Source organism: Marmota flaviventris, chromosome 10 (assembly GCF_047511675.1).
Source record: "Marmota flaviventris isolate mMarFla1 chromosome 10, mMarFla1.hap1, whole genome shotgun sequence".
NCBI lineage: Eukaryota > Metazoa > Chordata > Mammalia > Rodentia > Sciuridae > Marmota > Marmota flaviventris.
In genome coordinates this window covers 41032729-41053192 of record NC_092507.1, presented here as the reverse complement: position 1 = coordinate 41053192, position 20464 = coordinate 41032729, and the positions used below count along the sequence as shown (strand labels likewise).

Sequence of the window (20464 nt, the reverse complement as noted above, 5' to 3'; positions counted from 1 at the left end):
CAGCCCTAGATGCTTCTTTCTCTGTGAAAAATTAAAGTAGTTTATGCACCTACTGCACTTCATAGATACTGCTATTATATAGAATTGTCTTGTAGTATAATTGTGTTTGTAAATCTTTGACCCTACTGGAAGGTAAACTCTGTGGGAATAGAGACCATAGACATAGTACTCTTTCAAGTATCTATCACATAATTCACTCAGATCTACTGAATGCATGAATATCTCCTATATAATTTAAAAATTTTTAAAAATTGTTGATGGACCTTTATTTTATTCATTTATTCATATCTGGTGCTAAGAATCAAACCTAGTGCCTTATGCATGCTAGGCAAGTGTTCTACGACTAGGCCACAATCTCAGCCCTCTCCTATATAATTTATTCTAACATCATGGATACTGTCAGGTTTCAACTGTCCAATGTTAGCACAGGTTCATATCAAGGTTTAGAAATAGCAACACTTGGGCTGGCGTTGTGGCTCAATGGTACTGTGCTTGCCTAGCATGTGTGAGGCACTGGGTTTGATTCTTATCATCACATACAAATAAATAAAAATAAAGGTCCATGGACAACTAAAAAACTATATATATAAAAAAGAAATAGCACCACTCACTCAGTGAAATGGAGTACACCTATAGTCCCAGCTACTTTGGAGACTGAGACAGGAGGACTGCTTGAGCCCAGGAGTTCTGGGCTATAGTGTGCTATGCCAATGGGGTGCCTGGGCCACCACATTGCCTACGGAAGAGTGAACCAGCCCAGGTTAGAAACAGTACCACTAGTGCCTCCAGTAAAGATGCCCAGCACCTCCAGGGCTGTATCTTTGGCCCAACTTTTTTTCAGAATCAGTTCAACTCTCTTATAGGACTCAAGTCATTTTAAGTCATTCTGGGAGGCCCCATCATGCTGCTACCAAATAACTAGACTTGCCTTCATTGGCTTCTAAGTATAGCATATAAATTCATTACAGCAGTCATCTATTTTCTACCATATTTCACCCCACAATCATAATAACTGCATTAATGTATATTACTGAGTATCTCATGCATCCTAAACTTGCACAGAGTTAGTTTAGTAATAATTATTTTTTTAAAGGTTTACTACCTTTAAATTTTTTTTTAGTTATTGATAGAACTTTATTTTTATTTATGTATATGTGGTGCTGAGAACCAAACCCAGTGCCTCTCACATGCTAGGCAAGTGCTCTACCACTGAGCCACAACCTCAGCCTCAATAATTGTAAGTAATACTGGTACATTTAAAAATAAATTGTCACATAATGGTTGCACCCCACTTTTTTGCTAAAAATATTTGGCATAAAATCTGATGATTATGCAGTGAAAGTATTTGATGCATTGGATGGTCTCTTTATCCTGCACATCAATGACTTCTATTTCTTATGGCTAGAGGAGGTTTACAAAGTTATATTTGATTCTATAGTTTTTGCTAGTTATTGCCCTCTCAGTTCAGAGAAAAGATCTGAATTATTTTTTTGGTACCAAGTCCTTATCCAAGGCTAGGTATAGTTTTGATAATTAACAGATGTCTCAAACATGGAGTTTTATTGCCATTCTTTTCTGTGTGTAATGGCACCTATACACTTATAAAGAAATTAATCTTTTATTGACTTCTTCCTATATCTTAACTGGTTAAAAGAATAAGACACATTATGTGTGGGGTTTTATGAGGTTAATGGATAACAGATTTTGAGGACTATGAGCTTTGTACATACTTTAAGTCAGTGTCCTTCATATTCAATTCTTCTAGCTCAGTACCTGCTTATTTCTAAAGGCTAGTATGAAACATAACCCATTAATGTGGGTTTGTACTAAAGATTATTGCTATCATCAGATTATTATATGCTGGGAGCACTTTATCTTAGTTTCTGGTAGCAAGAGTTTGACGAGACAAGGATTCTCTCTGTGAAAGGCAATTTAGAAATAATGGATGAAGAGTTTAAAAATACTCATGCCCTTTCAGCCAGTAACCACACTTCCAAGAATCTATTTGAAAGAAATCAGAGATGAAGATAAATAATATTTATAGAAAAGTTCAACATAATTCTTTTATTATCAAAACTTATTCTACAGAACAAAAATGTTAAATTAATGCATAGCCATATAATAAAACATATGTAGGCATATATTATTAGAGTGGTGCTTAATAAGTTTTTAATGATATGAAACAATTTTTATAACAAAGCTATTTGAAAAAAAGGATTTTTAAATTGTACATCTAGCTGTAATCTTAGATATGTTAAAAATATATGGTAATTCCAGCTACTCAGGAGGTGGAGACAGGAGGATCTCAAGTTTGGGGACAGTCTCAGCAACTTAGTGAGAGCCTGTGCAAAATAAAAAATGAAGATATGGAGATGTAGTTTAGTGGTAGAGCGTGTCCTTGGATTCAATCTCCAGTACTACAAACAAAAAGGCAGGGGCTGGGGATATGGCTCAAGCGGTAGCGCGCTCGCCTGGCATGCGTGCAGCCCGGGTTCGATCCTCAGCACCACATACAAACAAAGATGTTGTGTCCACCGATAACTAAAAAACAAATATTAAAAAAAAAAAAGGAAGAAAAAACAAATAAGCCTAATGGTAGTTTTCTCAGGTGGTAGAATTATGGTTGAATATTATTGTTTTTTTATGTAATCCTAATTTTCTTTTTTTTTTTTTTTAAAATATTTATTTTTTTTTTTAGTTATCGGCAGACACAACATCTTTGTTGGTATGTGGTGCTGAGGATCGAACCCGGGCCGCACGTATGCCAGACAAGCATGCTACCGCTTGAGCCACATCCCCAACCCCATAATCCTAATTTTCTACAATAATGAATATTTTGGGGGGCCAGGGTTATGGCTCAGTGGTAGAGCGCTCGCCTTGCATATGTGAGGCCCTGGGTTCGATCCTCAGCACCACATAAACGTAAATAAATAATATAAAGATATTGTGTCCATCTACAACTAAAAAATTTTAAAAATAAATATATTTTTATATTGAGAAGAAAGTTATTTAAAAAAATAAAAGATGTCAACCAATAGACAAATGGATAAAATGTGGTATAACCATACAACAGAATATTATTCAGCTATAAAGACTAAAATTCTGGGGGCTGGGGCTGGGGCTCAGTGGTAGTGCACTTGTCTGGCATATGTGAGGCACTGAGTTCGAGTCTCAGCACCCCATATAAATACATAAATGAAATAAAGGCCTATCAACAACTTTTAAAAAAATTATAAAAAAATTAAAAAATAGAGAGTAAACTTCTGACACATCCTACAACATGGATGAACCTTGAAAACATTATGCTAAGTAAAGTAAGCTAGGCTTAAAAGGACACTGTATAACTATTTACATAAAATATCTAAAAAATAGGTGAATAAATGAAGTAGAAAATAGATTAAAGGTTACCAGGGGGTTGGGTTAAAGTGAAATGAGGAGCTAGTATTTAACTGGTACTGAGTTTCAATTGGAGAAGATGAAAAAGTTTGGGAGATGGTGGCAATGGTGATTGTGAATGTAATTAATTCACAGAATTTTAAGTTAAAAATGGTTAAAATGGAAAAATCTTGTGTTATATATATTTTATCATAATTTTAAAAAATAATAAAAACAAAGAACGGGACCTCAAGTGAGGAACTAAGACTGCTATAGCATTAGGTGAATGGAAGGGATATCCCTTCTACTCCTATCCATAGGGCTGGCCAATTATGAGCAATGGAGGCTCTAGCTGGAGAAAAAAGGAAGTGTGGGAAGAGTCAGCTAATAACTTCGGTCTTCCTCTGCACAAATGGTTCAGGAAAAATAAGAACCAGGAAGAGAAAAAGAATGACATTAAAAGTTTTGTGTGGGGGCTAGTGCTGTGGCTCAAGGTCAAAGCGCTTGCATAACACACAGGAGGAACTGGGTTCAATCCTTAGCACCGCATAAAAATAAAATAAAGGCATGCTATCCATCTACAACTACAAAAAAATAAAAATAAAAAAAACCTTATGTGTACAATTATGAAATTTATATCCTCTAAAAGCCCTAAGCTTTCTCCTGAGCCTCAGCTCCTATATTTAACTTCCTGGAAAACAATTTCATCTAGAATAATCAGTGTCTTTTAAATTTAATAGGTCCCAAACAAACTCATCATGGGAGTCTCCTGTTATAGATGATAAGCAATGAGTGAGACAGTTAAGTAAATTTGGTCTAAAAATAGACTATTTGGTTAATAAGGAACCATTACCATACACCACAATATGAGATGGCAAAAACAGTAATTACAGCAGAGCAATCTAAGCTAAAGACAGCAGAAGGACAGACGGAAGGTTGATAGCTATGTCTGGAAAGATTAAGGAAGGCTCCAAGGAGGCAGAAATACATCCTAATAAGATGGGAGCTTCCTCTGAATATAATATTAAAACTCTATGAAGCAAATTGAATAATTTAGGACATATAAACCAGAGAGTACATTTTAGTGGTACTTTTAAAAATCTTTGAATATCACAGAACATAAAATCTTTTCAGAAATTTGGTTTTGGATTATATTGCAAGCTTGCCTAAGAATCCCTTTTTAAAACATGGTCATCATCTAGTTGGCTTTTGAACAACCTTTGGCACTCCTCCATTTCTACGTCTTCACAGCTTTGGATTTCTTTATCTTTTGGTAATATACAAAAGAAATCTACATATGATTACAATGTATTATAACAAATTGATTTAACTTATCAATACATAAAAGACTAGAACTGCTTGTCTTAATCCAAATAATCCTTCGGTTTTTAAAGTTTCTGAAGAGAACAAAAATTAAGCTTTGAAAAGGGAAAAAATATGTATCACTAATACTGATAGCCTATAAAGTACAATTAAAAACCATTTTAAAAACCCTTGAAATGCTGGGCGTGGTGATGCATGCCTGTAATCCTAGTGGTTCAGGAGGCCAAGGCAGGAGGATTCAAAGTTCAAACCTAGCCTCAGCAACTTAGCGAGAACCTGTCTCGAAATAAAAAGGGTTAGTGATGTGGCTCAGTGTTTTAGCACCCCTGAATTCAATCCCTGGTATCAAAAACAAAACACTGAAGGTGCATTCAATGGGTTTTTTGAAATTCACCAGATTCCCTGTTCCCCACACCAACTATGCACCTTCTACTTGTTTAATTCTTTGAAAGTCTAAGCACAGAAAACACTGAACTTTTTTTTTTTTTCCCAACAGTGGCCACAGTGTCTTCTTTTAACTTTTTAATCTGCTTTTCTTAAACTACTGAAACCAAAAAAATAGCATCTTCTTGAGTTCAGAACTTTGTAACAGGTTAAAATATTCCAAATATAACAAGTTTATAATAAATGGTTTTCTTCTAAGACATATATGTTTTTTTCAACCTTATTATTTCTGAAAACCATATACATATTTTCATGTACACTATAATGTAAGAGCTTCTTTTTCCCTTCACAAGAAGACATTTTTAACCCAAAAATGTATGAGCAAGCCAGGTTATATTTAGTATACTAGATGTTCCTAAACAAAAATAGTTTAGATCTGCAAAGGGCTATTTAAGGAACAAATATCTTGGGTTCTCAAAAATATCAATTTTAGAGGGAGAGAAAGAAGAACAGCAAAACCTTCTCCATCTTAGGTTCAAATATCCAAAATCTTTACAGTGGTTACTCTTGTATTGTTAATTACTTAATGTATATTTTTTCTTGTTGGTTGAAAACAAAGGGTCGGGTAGAGTCTGGGAAGTAGCAAGAATGTACACATGCTTATTATGTATCATTAATTCTCTGTGTAATGTTTTGGGGCCAGCAACTACTCAAACTTTGAATTTCAGTGGTAATATCAGTAAAAAAGAATTTATCAATACAGTCTAATTAACTGCATACTTATTAAATACAGGTCTGGGGATGTGGTTCAGTGGTAGAGTGCTTGCCTAGAAGGCACAAGGTACAGGGTTTGACTGCTAGCACTGCCAAAAAAAAAAGCAAAAAGTACCTAACTCTTCTTTGCACAGTTGTTGTACGGGTGCTACCAGAAAGGCTTCTGGGAGGAAATAACATCTAAATTACAATCTAGGGGAAAAAAAAAAAGAGAGAGAGAGAGAGAAATGACAATGCCCTTGGAAACATTGATGGGGATTTAAAAAAAAAAGTCTATAATGGCCTAAATAATAAATTCTGCATGGCAGGTGCTCAGTAATACAGGGTATAAGGCAGGATACCTCTTCCTGTCCTGGTTTGGGGTGGGGAGGTTAGGGAGACAAGAGGACAGGAAAAGGCCAAGAGTGAGTTTAGGAAAGCACAACTGGACAGACTAAAACAGGATAAATTAATGAACAATATGAAATATGTCTGTCTAATCAGTTTCCCCAATAGATTATAAGCAACAAAGGACAAAGACTATGCTAATATTTTATGTAACACTATTTAGTAAGTATAGGGCAAAATGCTTGGCACACAGTAGACATTCAAAAAGTCTTGACTATCATTAAGTATTTTAATATAACAATTTCAATTACAACAATACCATAACCTCAGTGCAGCATTTCAAATTTGGCAGTATTCTGAAGAGTTCAAAGATTACTAACTAGAGTTGGGGATGTAGCTCAGTGGTAGATCACTTGCCTAGCATGTGGGAAGCCCTAGGTTCAATCCCCAGCTCTAACACCAAAAAAGAAAAGAAAAAAAAATTACTAACTTGTTCCTGATTTCATTGTAAAACATTTAAAATCAATGCCCTTCCTCTGCTGAAATTTATAAGCCCCATAAAGCCTTCCAAATCTGAACAACAGAGAAAAACTACAAGAAAGGTAAGCATATTTTTTCTCTCCAAAGCATTGTTTTTAATCAAGGGTGATTTTTGTCTCTAAAGGACCACCTGACAATATTTAGAAACATTTCTGATTCTCACAGCTAGGGGAATGAAGCACCACTGGCATCTAGTGGATTGAGACCAGGGATGCTGCTAAACACTTACAAGGCAGAGGAAAGCTGCTACAACAAAAAATTATGTGCTTCAAGATGTCAATGGGGCTGAGGAGTTAGAGAGTAGAAAGGCAGGCAAAGATACAAAACTGCATAAACACTTAAAATTAGGTTAGGCTTAATATTATCAGAGTCAGGTTTATTGTTGCAAAAAATTTTGTTGTTCCTTTTTACCAAAGTTTTGGATTTTTATTGACTAATTAATTTATTTTTGACAGTGCAGGGAGATAAAACCCAGGTCCTCACGCATGACAGGCAAGCAAGCACTCTACCACTGGGCTATATACTCCCAGTCCAAGTTTTGGATCTTTTACTGGGAATCGAATTCAGGGTTTCTTGCATGCTGTCAAGCACTCTACCATTAGATTATACACCCCAGCCTCCCAAGTTTTGGATTTTTAAAGAAGTTTGAAGGAATCTAGATCTGTCCCTCCTCCAAAAAAATACACCCGATTGAGAACAATCTCTGAAATTTGAAGTCAATGAAAATACACAAAAACTTTCAATAGCTCAGGAAAAAATAAAGTATAGAAAGTGCTTAAGTTCAAGACTTCCAAATCAACTTCTTAAAATTATTTTAGTTGTTGATGAACTTTTATTTTATTCATTTACTTATATGTGGTGCTGAGAATTGAATCCAGTGCCTCACACATGCAAGACAAGTGCTCTACAACTAAGCCACAGAACCAGCCCTCAATCTTTATCCAAGTAAGAATATAGTTACAACAAACTGAAAGAAAAAAGGATGAAAATGGCTTATAAGGGGCTGGGGATGTGGCTCAAGTGGTAGCGCGCTCGCCTGGCATGCGTGCGGCCCGGGTTGGATCCTCAGCACCACATACAAACAAAGATGTTGTGTCCGCCGAAAACTAACTAAATAAATATTAAAAAAAAAAAAAAGAAAATGGCTTATAAATTTTTTAAAATATTTTTTTTAGTTGTAGTTGGACACAATATCTTTATTTATTTATTTATTTATTTATTTTTTAGCAGGCACAACATCTTTGTTTGTATGTGGTGCTGAGGATCGAACCCGGGCCGCATACATGCCAGGCGAGCGCGCTACCGCTTGAGCCACATCCCCAGCCCCTATTTATTTATTTTTATGTGGTGCTGAGGATCAAACCCAGCACCTCACACATGCTAGGCAAGTGCTCTACCACTGAGCCCCAGCTCCGGCTTATATTTTTTACTATTTTATAAGTATGATTTTTAAAATACAAAGCAAATTTAAATATTTATTTTATGCATTCATATATGCAGAGTTGAATACTGCCATTCCACTGCTTTTTCTTTGATACTCTGATATTTCTTTACCAGTGATCCATACCCCTACATTATTTCTGATTCATGTCTTACATCACATGTGCATTAATAATCTATTAAAAACTGTGAGGTAGGGTCTAAGGGTACAGCTCAGTGGTAGAGCGTTTGCCTAGAATGTGCAAGGCCCTGGATTCCATCCCCACAAAACAAAACAAAATGAAAACTATGAGGTGGTACCGTACATAGTAATGATATGATTAAATCTAACTTATGCAATAATAAATGTAAATAATGGTTAATATTAGAAATGGAATCATCAGGCAGAGGTAGATGGTAATAGATCACAAGTAGTTGATATTACTAAAGTTTTTCTCTAGTATCTTTTGGAATAAGATAATCTTTGGTCTCATATTTGAGAAAAGTAGTCTCATCAAAATATAAAATAATTGGCCAGGCATGGTCACATATGCCTATAACCCCAGCTACCTGGGAGGTTGACCTAGGGGGATCATAAGTTCCAGACCAGCCTCACCAATTTAGCGAGACACTGTATAATTTTAGGGCTGGGATTGTGGCTCAGCGGTAGAGCGCTCGCCTAGCACAGGCGGGACCCAGGTTTGATCCTCAGCACCACAAAAAATAAAGGCATTGTGTTGTGTCCATCTACACCTAAAAAAATATTTAAGAAAATATATATATAATTTTAAAAAGGGGTAGCTCAAGGCAAAAACTAGGGATTACAGGAACACATCTCAACATTGTAAAAGCTATCTATGCTAAGCCCTAGGCCAACATCATTCTAAATGGAGAAAAATTGAAAGCATTCCCTCTAAAAACTGGAACAACATAGGGATGCCCTCTTTCACTACTACTATTTAATAATTCTTGAAACTCTAGCCAGAGCAGTTAAACAGACGAAAGAAATTAAAGGGATACGAATAGGAAAAGAAGAACTCAAATTATCACTGTTTGCCTAAGATATGATTCTATACCTAGAAGATCCAAAAAATTCTACCAGAAAACTTCTAGAACTAATAAATGAATTTGGCAAAGTAGCAGGATCAACACCCATAAATCAAAGGCATTTCTGTACATCAGTGACAAATCCTCTCAAAGAGAAACTAGGAAAACCGCCCCATTTACAATAGCCTCAAAAATAAAATAAAATACTTGGGAATCAAAAAAGAAGTGAAAGACCTCTACAATGAAAATTACAGAACGCTAAAAAAAGAAATTTAAGAAGACCTTAGAAGATAGAAAGATCTCCCTGTTCTTGAATAGGCAGAATATTGTTCAAATGATCATAGTACCAAAAGCATTATACAGATTTAATGCAATTCTAATCAAAATCCCAATGACATTCCTCATAGAAATAGAAAAGGCAGTCATGAAATTCATCTGGAAAAATAAGAGACCCAGAATAGCTAAGGCAATCCTTAGCAAGAAAAGTGAAGCAGGTGGCATCACTATACCAGACCTTAAACTATACTACAAAGCTATAGTAACAAAAACAGCATGGTACTGGCACCAAAATAGACAAGTAGACCATTGGTATAGAATACAGAACAGAGACAAACCCACATAAATACAGTTATTTATATTAGACAAAGGCACCAAAAACATATTGGAAAAAGGATAGCCTCTTCAACAAATGCTGCTGGGAAAACTGGAAATCCACGTGCAACAAAATGAAATTAAGCCCCTATCTCTCACCATGAACAAAACTCAACCCAAAGGGGATCAAGGGACCTAGGAATTAAACCAGAGACCCTGCACCTAATAGAAGAAAAAGTAGGCCCAAAATCTTCACCATATCGGATTAGACCCTGACTTCTTTAATAAGACTCTTATAGGGCAAGAAATAAAATAAAGAATCAATAAATGGGGGCTGGGCTGTGGCTTAGTGGTAGAGTCTTGCCTAGCATGCCTGAGGCACTGGGTTCGATTCTCAGCACCACATGTAAATACATTAAAAAAAAGGTCCATCAACAATTGAAAAAAAAAAAATATATATATATAATAAAACAATCAATAAATGGGATGGACTCAAACAAAAGTTTCTTCTCAGAAAAAGATACAATCTGTGAAGTGAATAGAGAACCTACATTTTGGGAGGAAATTTTTACCACAGGCACATCAAATAGAGCACTAATCTCGAGGATATATAAAGAACTCAAAAATCTTACCACCACAAAATAAATAACTCAATCAATAAATGGGCCAAGGAACTGAACAGACACTTCTCAGAAGATGATATACAATCAAACAACAAATACATAAAAAAACGTTCAACACCTCTAGCAATTAGAAAAATGCAAATCAAAAGATTTCATCTCACTCCAGTTAAAATGGCAGTTATTACGAATACAAACAACAATAAGTGTTGGCGAGGATGTGGGGAGAAAGGTATTCATACATTGCTGGTAGGACTGCAAATTGGTGCAGTGAATATGGAAAGCAGTTTGGAGATTCCTTGGAAAACTGAGAATGGAACCACCATTTGATCCAGCTATCCCACTCCTCGGTCTATACACAAAAGATAAAAAACAGCATACTACAGGGACACAACCACATCAATGTTTATAGCAGCACAATTCACAGTGGGTAAATTGTGGAACCAATCTAGATGCCCTTCAGTAGATAAATGGATAAAGAAACTGTGGTATATATACACAATGGAATATTACTCAGCATTAAAAAAGAATAAAATCATGGCATTTGCAGGTAAATGGATGGAGTTGGAGAATATTATGCTAAGTGAAGTAATGCCAAAGAACCAAATGCCAAATGTTTTCTCTGATATAAAGATGCGGATCCGGGCTGGGGATGTGGCTCAAGTAGTAGCATGCTCGCCTGGCATGCGTGGGGCACTGGGTTCAATCCTCAGCATCACATAAAAATAAAGATATTGTGTCCACCGAAAACTAAAAAAAATAAAATAAAAAATTCTCTCTTGGGCTGGGGCTGTGGCTCAGTGGTAGAGTGCTCACCTAGCATGCATGAGGCACTGGGTTCAATCCTCAGCACCACATAAATGTAAGATATAGTGTCCACCTAAAATTTAAGAATAAAAACTTAAGAATAAATATCTTAAAAAAAAAAAAAATTCTCTCTCTCTCTCTCATGCTGATCCATAATGGGAATGTGGGAGGAGCATGAGAGGAATGGAGAAACTTTAAATAGGGCAAAAGGGAGGGATGCGAAGGAAGGGGTAGGGGCATAGGAAAAATGGTGAAATGAGATGAACATCATTACCACAACAAGTACATGTATGAAGACACGAATAGTGTGACTCTACTTTGTGTACAATCAGAGACATGAAAAATTGTGCTCTATTTGTGTACTATGAATTGAAATGCATTCTGTTGTCATATATAACAAATTAGAATAAAAAGAAAAGACTAAAAGGGCTGGCTCATTAGTAAAGCACTCTAGATTCAATTTCCAATACCAAAACACACATGTAAAATAAACTGATTTAAAAAATTAACAATATTGGGGCTGGGATTGTGGCTTAGCAGTAGAGGGCTTGCCTAGCGTGGGCAGGATCTGGGTTCGATCCTCAGCACCACATAAAAAATAAAGGCATTGTGTTGTGTCCATTTACACCTAAAAAATAAATATTAAAAAAAATTAACAATAATTTTTTAAGAGTCCTAATAAGAAATTCAACCTATGTAAAGTTATTGCTTCAGGCTCTTGGCTAATGTAATAATTAAAAGTATTTGTAGAGGGCTGGGGTTGCGGCTCAGCGGTAGAGTGCTTACTTAGCATGAATTCGATTCTCAGCACCACATATAAATAAGTGAATAAAATAAAGGTCCACCAACAACTAAAAATCTATATATAATTTTTAAAAAAAAAGGATTTGTAGAGTAAAAAGGTGGTCTTGGGGTAAAACAGTCTACGCTATTTGAGGAAATCTTAGGGTTTATTTATTTCTATATTATTAGGAAAAAATCATATTCTACATTAAAATTCAAGAGCATTCCCATAATTTTATCATAAACATCTTTAGTCTGAAAAGCATAATAAAAATCTTGCTTACTAAAATATCTTTACAAAAATCATGCTTACTAAAATATCATTTACTAAAATCTTTTTATTCAAAAAGCAAATTTAACAGCTACATTCCTTTAAAGATATCTGTGTAACAATATTAGATTCTTCTAAGCTAATGTTTTAAATTTGAAAAGTCTAGACAATTATTTGCACATGTGCTGTTTGCCTACATTATTTAATAGTTTTAAAGTGATCATACCTCTTCAATACCAGCTATATTATTCACAGCCAGTTTTTTTAGAGAACTCTGAAGCTTTTTGTCATCAGCTGTAGCTGTCCTATGTACCACCTTCTTCTTTCTGCGAGCTGTGCCCTGAAAAATAATCAGAGGTGTTAGCATGCTCAGCAGCTGGCAACTGCAATCACATCTTCCTATCTACTACAACAATCTAACTAAAACTTTCTAAATAGTAATGATCAATAAGACTGCTCAGAGTAGTGATTGTCAATCTAACCCAGATTTTTTGAAGGTCAGTTCTAGCTGTTCTTATTCTTATCCAGTATCTAACTGTTCTTTAAACACTTTTAAAAATACTGTTTGCTAATAAGACATAATTCATAACTTCAAGACAACTTAATATACTTTATAACAACTTTCAAATATTATAAAGAATGCTTTCTTACAGTCTTTACCAGCTCCTACCAATAAAAGTCTAAAGAGGTCTGAAATCTTGAGAATTAAGGCATATTAAGAATTAAATGCCTATGATTTGAGTATTAGAGAATCTGAAAATCCAGGAATGAAAAAGATGAACATTTTACCTAAAGTTTTTACATTACAATAAAAGGAAAAGTCAGTAAATACATTAAAAAAAACCTATTTCAAACATGATAAGGACTCTTATAAAATCACAAAACAAAAACATAGTAATTAAGAGTGACTGGGAGCAGAGCACGACCTTACCAGGCCCCTATGAAAAGGTGACATATGAATTGAGACCCACAACTAGGGAAGAATGATCCAAGCAGAATGAAGAAAGGCTGAATTGTCTTTTCTAGACAAAAGGGCTAGAGCACATGCGAAAGGAGAAGAAAAATGATATCAGAAAAGATAAGCAAGGGCCAGACTACATAGCCTAGAATTTCATGGGCAGGAACTGGATTTATTCTAATTGTAATAGGAAGTCATTGAACAGTTTTAAACATGGAGGTAGCTAGACTTGATGTGATTTGTTCACTTAGGACTAAGGTTGCTATCTGGAAAATGGTCTTTAAGGAGACCAGTCAGGAGGCTCCAGTAGCAGTCCTGGTGAGAGATGACATTTGTGGGAGTGGAGATGGTGAATATCAGATTGTCACAAGAGATGACATGACTTTTGATGGATTAGATGATGGATATGAAAAAAAGAGTAGTCTAGGATGATGCTTAGGATTTTGGCCTGAGCAAACAGGTTGAAAATCATACTTTTAACTGAGATACAAAAAGTTCATTTTCAATACAGAAAAGTTCAATCAATCAATACAGATACTTTGAAACTCAAAATATACTTTTCTACTGGAAAAACTGTTATAAAAATGGGCCAATTAAAAAAAAATAAACTAAAGCAAAGCGGAAACACGAACAAAATCAGCCTAAGTTTAGATAGTTAAGTCTTTCTGAAAGTAGGAGTAGGGATAGCTCCTTCTGTAGTCCTCAGGGAATCAGCTTTACAGAGAGGAGGTAGAACCTTCAGTCTCAGAAACTCCAGTGAGAGAAGGGACATTTGGCAGCAGATTGTGATAAAATCCAGTATTGAAGTATCACTATTACAATGGTCTTTTTTTTTTGGGGGGGGGGGGTATTGTATTGAACCCAGGGGTGCTTTACCACTGAACTAAATCTCAGTCCTTTTATTTTTTAAATTAAGACAGGATCTTGCGAAGTTACCAAGTGTAGCCTGCAACTTGCAATCCTTCTACTTCAGCCTTCTGAGCAGCTGAGATTACAGGCATATGCCATTGTGCCTGGCTCATGGGTTACTTATTTGTGAAGGTTTCCTGACTCAGAGATAGTTCAGTTGCTTTCTGTATACCTCAATTCAAATGATCCTCAGGAACATCAAATGCAATGTCAAAAGGCTCATCAATCCACCTGTCTATTCTTCCTTTACTTCCTAAGTTTTATAGCTGCTGGTATTTCCATACATCCAATTTCTAAAACCAGAAGTCTAGGTATCATCCCACTCTTCTTTCTGACCTTTATCTCCCATATCCCATCAATCATTAAATCATGTCAATTCCAACTCCTAAACCTGTGACCCATATAGTTCAGCAATAACCTCTTGATGATTCTCTATGCTAAACTATTTCATTCCCTTTTCCACACTGCCCAGCTACCTTTCTGAAATGGCTGTCATTTCCTTTCTGAAATCCTTCAATAGTTGCCTACTTCCTACAGGATAAAATTCCAACCTTCTTAGTAAGGCATAAAAAACTACATTGGAATCCCAAATTATCAGGTCATTTTGTTTCCTACCATTTTCTATCTATCATGTACTCTAAACTAGCTGTATGAATTCAAAGCAAGTAATTCCTTTAAGCACTGTTATCTAAGCGCTCTATGTGCCTTTGTACGTGTGGAAATAATAATCCTTTTTTATCTGTTCTCCCATGAACCTGGTCAGTCTGACAATAAATTCTTATTTATCCTGTATTTTATTATTATTTGATTTTTGGTTCTGCAGATCAAACCCAGGGTTTCCCGCCTGCTAGGCAAGAGCTTTACAACTGAGCTAAACCTTTAACACTTTTTATTTTTATATTGAGACAGCGTCTCACTGTGTAGCCGAGGCTGGCGTCAAACTTGTGATCCTGCATGGGACTCTTACTAGCTGGGAATCCATGTGGGGCCACCACACCCAGCTGTTTATTATCCTTTGAATCCCAGCTTGCCTCCCCTAAGGAAGAGCACCTTGTTATTCATTTTAACACTTTCTATTCTTCATTGTAATTGTGAGCATGACTCTCTTCCAATCTGAGATATGTCGAATAGGAGATTTTATTTATCTACTATGTGCCTGGCATATGGCAAATGCTCAATAAACAATAGAACAATGAATGATGGTACCAACAAATGGTTTAAAATACATGATGATGATGTGTGGCATCATGTCTTTCCAGATATATTCTATGATTCTTGAATATCTCTAGTTTTTTGCACTGGCATGTTATATTACATTTGATGCTACAGTGTGACTACTGTGATTACATGAGTGTATTAATATGACTCCAGAACCATATAACTATAGCATTATGAAATGAGAAGGTACTAGTCAAGTCTTTTCTTCCTCTTTCCTGACTCTGTCACCAAGAGCTGAAATTGTTGTTAAAAGTAAATGACACAGTGAGGACTGACACAGTGCCCTACCTACCCCTTTCTCCTTTTCCTTTTTGCAAACACTGTACTGGATAGACAAAGGTAAACTATTCTCCTGGGGCCCAGGGCCACAGTTGAGGGGAAATCAAAGATTTTTGATGTTCAAAACTAAGTACTTCTTTAGGTTTTAAAGTATATGAAAAAAAGAAAGCTCATGTTCATATTCACCAACATAGAAAAACAGGCAGGAATCTAGGAGGAAAACCTAGCAATAAACAAAATGTATAACCCATTCAAGAATTTCTAGTTAAATTTTTTTTCCTCCTGCAGAACTGGGAATTGAACCTGCTGGTGTTCAACCACTGAACTACATGCCCAGACCTTTTAAATTTTTTTTTTAAATTTTGAGATGAAGTCTAGGTTGCCCAGGCTGACCTGAAACTTGTAATCCTCCTGCCTCAGAATCCCCAGTAGCTGGGATTATAAACAGGTGTCATCACACCCAAATTCTAGTTAAATATCCTGTAAATCTAACTGCACCAGTGCGTACATTCAGTCAAGATGTAATGCTAATATCTGGCATGCCCTGAAGATAAACTGAACATTATAATAACAACTATCATCTACTAAGCATCTACCCTGTGACAGATACCATATAAGGTGTTTTATAAATATTTCTCTAATTTTTAGAAGCATCTTTTAGGATTATTTATATTTTGCGGATGAAAAAAATGGAAGTCATGTGTTGAAACTTGTTTTGTCATAACTAGCAGCTATTAAAAGTTAGGTTTCAAACAAAGGTGGCTATTTCATTGTATCATCAGAGAAAAGTCTTCTAGGTAGCTGTTTTAGATCTAAACAAATAATTCTCAAATTGGAATGTGGTTTGGTCTTGATTATGGAAAAGATTTTAGGTTTTCAATGACCACAAGTCCAAAATCATAATACTGTCTAGTAATCATACATTCTCCTATCAGTTTTTCTTATGCCACACTCACCTTGCCCCCTATCCGGACCTGAGCCTGAAGTTTGGCTAACTTTTCTTGATTCATGCTGTTGGTAAATCTAGGGGGGGAAAAATAGATTTGTTAAAGACACTGTTTTATGAAAATTAAAGAAAAAACTGTTTATACAAACAGTACCTTTTGGCTCACTGAGTTTGCAGTATGCATTAACACCACAACCATATTAATACTGTCTATATTCATAATAAATACCTTGTTCTAGCTTCATAAACCAGGTATTGCTAAAAATCAAAATTAAAGTAATACCACAGGGAGCCAAATACACAAACAGAAAAAAAGAATGGGATTCAAAGTCACCTATTTGAAGACTCCTCCTTAAAAAGTGATTCAGTTCTTCGGCATTCAGTAAAATCTAGCCAATTACAAAATCTCTGTAGGCAAGCCAGTTTTTCCTCCCAAAGATTTTTAGAGCGGAGAACTGTTACCAAATATTATCAGCAAAACCTTCAAGTAAATAATTTTCTCCCACATCAAAATCTGTATTTCCCAAATCATAAAGAGGACAAAAGGGGTAGGGAGAAGGCTAGACAAAGATGAAATTCAACAATAGGCTGTTCTAGCTGTCAAAATATGTAGTCATGTCCTCTATTCAAGGTCGGATGTTGTGTTAATAATGGGGAAACAAACCAGATTTCAACATTTAGTACTTCTATAGCACTCCAGAATTCATTTAATACTTTGTGCTGATGTAGTTAGTATACCACACTTGTCAAAATATTCTTGAATATAGGGGAACATATTTCACTGCACAATTTAACAAAAACATATCTAGGTTACATGAATACTAAATTGGTGGGAAGGGCAACTCAAAGTTTTTATAGCAATTTTTGTTTTGAAAGTTCTAAAAGCATTATAAAATCATGAATTCTAGTTTCATCAATAATATTCCTACTAAGGAAAACAACATTCTTAAGTTTATGATGGATCTTAACACACAACAAACAAAAGCCAATTTAAAAGTCTTGTTTGACTTGTTCTGAAGCTCAACAGATCATTACTGAGATGTGAGGAAGGGAAAAAAGAACTAGGCTGTTATTAAATCTTTTGGGGCAGATTCTCCAAACCCAGTATGATCTCGCCATTTAGATAAAAGATATTGTTTTCTTCCTTTGAGATGAAGAGATGAAAAGATTATGTAATTACTAGTTACTCTGTACTGACATTGAATTTAGGCACTAACCTCCCTGCATCTCTGCTTTAAGGCTAAATAAAGTCCAGTTCCCAAATAACAATTAGAATCTATTATTTCTTTGTTCAGCATTGTATCACAATGATCAAGAAGCTAAAAACACTCTTCTAGGAACAACTGTGTTTGGAGTCCAAAACAAGCAACCTTATGCATATGCCAATCTTAGCTCTGCCATAGACTTAAATTTGCTGACGTAAATCCTAATCTTTATATTTAGATCTCCACAGGAATGGACCAATATTCACTTTTTTCAAAGTAATGTGGCTTTGAAGGTGTAGTGAACTAACAGAGCTTAAGGAATTTCTTGCAAAAACGGGGCTAAGTGAAAATATTAAAATCAAACACAGAATAAACCCTTTGGGACTTTTCTTCATTTTTAAGTAATAATCCTGAAGAGAAGAAATAGAGTTGGGAAGATAAGAAAGAGTCCTGACTTGTTTGAAACAAAGAACCACATTAACTCTTTAAATCAATGTGTAGATGAAAGAACAGATGCCATTCCAGGTGGTTAGGATAACAGAATTGCAAAATCTTATCCTCAAGGAGTATCTCAGAGAAAAAGCATTATAGGGAAGTTGGAAGCTCAAAGCAGAAGTGAAGGAACAAGTATGGTCTTTTGTCTTATTAGCAAATTGTGGTGTGTGGAATTCAAGAGGGAAAGGTGATTGGACTGTCTTTGAGAGAAGAGATGTCAAGCTTAGCATCTGGAGTAGACTTCAAAGATTACCTGATTTAATTCCCTTTTCTTTAATCCATCTTAATTAGTACCTGTCATTCCTGTCTTATATATATGAGGACAACAGCGGGGCATAAATTATAAGCAGTTCAGCGTTTTCCAATTTAATAGAAAAAGAAGGCCTAGAGGTAGCAGTTCCTTTCTGCAACCGAAGGGAGAAGTAACTTCCTTTGGTCACATGATAATGAGTTCTTCCTTGGGAGATCTGAGGATCTTTTAGCACTTTTCTTAGGAGTTCAAAAAAAAATGAGGTTAATCAATACTTAACCTAAGTAACCTAAGTTACCTAAGTTCCAAGCATTGTGGTAGGCATTTTCACATACATCATGTTTACACAGGGATAAAAATAATTTCAACCTTTAGTCTCAACTTTTTATTATGAGATTTCTTTAAGCACAGGCTGTAGAATCAAAGACACTGGGTCTACTCTACTTAAGGCTTCAGAAAAGTATTTTACTTTTTTGAACTTTTGTTCCTCCTGCATCAGGAAAGGTATAACACATGCTTCACAGGGTTGTTTTGAGGGTTAAAGATAGATTATCAAGCACAAGATATGGCTCAGAGAAATATACTCAATAATTGGTAACTATTGTCACCATTCCCGAGGGGATAGCTAAGGTATAAGTGAAATAACGTGGGAAGGGAAGTTGAAACCGCCATTCACTAGCTGTATACCACTGTGCCTGTCGGTCAATCATCAAGAAGTGATGGGGTTATAAGGATGGGCTAGTCAACGTCTCAAAAGGGAGGCAGACTTGTAAACAAATTCTGCCATTATAAGGTGATGAGCCCTGCAAGAGAGTCCGGTTCTCCGGGCAGGGGGCGGGGTGCTAACCTAGGTTTCCCTATCTGTAGACTGGAAGCATCAACTGAGATGACAACAGATAAGCTGTATAAGCTCAAAACATATGACATTGTTGTTGTGAATAACGAAGAGTAATGGGACAGAGGAGAGGGGGTCCACCGGCCTCCTGGGACTGGATTTGGGCGGCAAAAGCACCGTCCCGCTCTCACAGGGGGCGTTGGTGCTGGGGACCTTCCCTCAGGTGCCGACCCCCAGCTGCGCCGCCGGTAACCGACAGGCCAAGCCAGCCGCCTCCGCCCCCACTCGCCGCGCCACGGCGGAAGTGGCAGCCCGAGCGGTTGGCGGGTGTCGGAAGAAGAGGGCGGGGGGAGATCGTGCGCAGCGGCCTATGGCCGTGGAGTGGCGGGACCGCCGGGGGTCTCACCTGAAGCAGGGAGGGTCCTCCAACACCAGCACGCGGCAAGAGCAAGATGGCTGCCTCAGCCGAGACAGAGAAAGACGGCGGCGGCGGGAGCGAGGCCCACGTGACACAGTCAGCCCCGCCTCTCCTTCCCTCGCGGCCTATCTCGGGAGCGCGCATCCCAACTACAAAACCCAGCCTGCTTTGCGCACCCCAAAATTTCTATTGGCGGCAGGTGCCGGGTGCCGCGCTGCATCCTGGAGCTTACAGTTTCCCAGGCGTTCCATTGTGTCGGTACTTAGTTTGTGGAGAACCTAATAAAAGGGCGAAATGATTTTGTTTGTGTAGTTTTGTTCTGGTGCTTTTCACTATTAATTAAGTATGTACTGTTGGACTCAAACTAATAGAAGAAAGATGGGAGATTTTGGCCTGTTATGCAGTAGAGGCCGAAAATTAAAAAGAAATATTTAATCCACAACAAAAATAGATTTAATCTGAAGAAGCTTTACATTTTAAATGCCTACAGTAACATGACCTGGTTCCCTTGGAACATTTAGTTTTGCAATAAGAAGCCCCAACTCTGTTTTTCTTGGAGCTTGTATTAGTTGGTTGCATCCTCCTTAGCGTGAAAGTGAAGTGCATGCCTGCAAAGCAAGAGACAGTTGAATGCAGAATGGGTTTATCAGGAGACCTGAGCAGGAAATTAATTAATTCCGGTTGTCCGAT

At 36.6% G+C, this 20464-nt stretch overlaps 1 protein-coding gene across 2 annotated transcripts in view; it reads right to left on the bottom strand.

The window, feature by feature from the left end:
- Positions 1-19858, bottom strand: part of Btf3l4 (basic transcription factor 3 like 4) — a 28183-nt gene extending 8325 nt beyond the window's left edge. The window contains exons 1-3 of one of the 2 annotated variants that reach the window (XM_027945036.2): positions 19763-19858; positions 16582-16648; positions 12488-12601 (exon numbers count right to left, since the gene is read on the bottom strand). In XM_027945036.2, coding sequence (XP_027800837.1) covers positions 12488-12601; positions 16582-16635 — 168 coding nt within the window. In that variant the 5' untranslated portion in view covers positions 16636-16648; positions 19763-19858. The remainder of the gene's footprint in view (positions 1-12487; positions 12602-16581; positions 16649-19762) is intronic. The other variant, XM_027945037.2, reaches the window with a different exon arrangement.
- Positions 19859-20464: the final 606 nt, after the last annotated feature.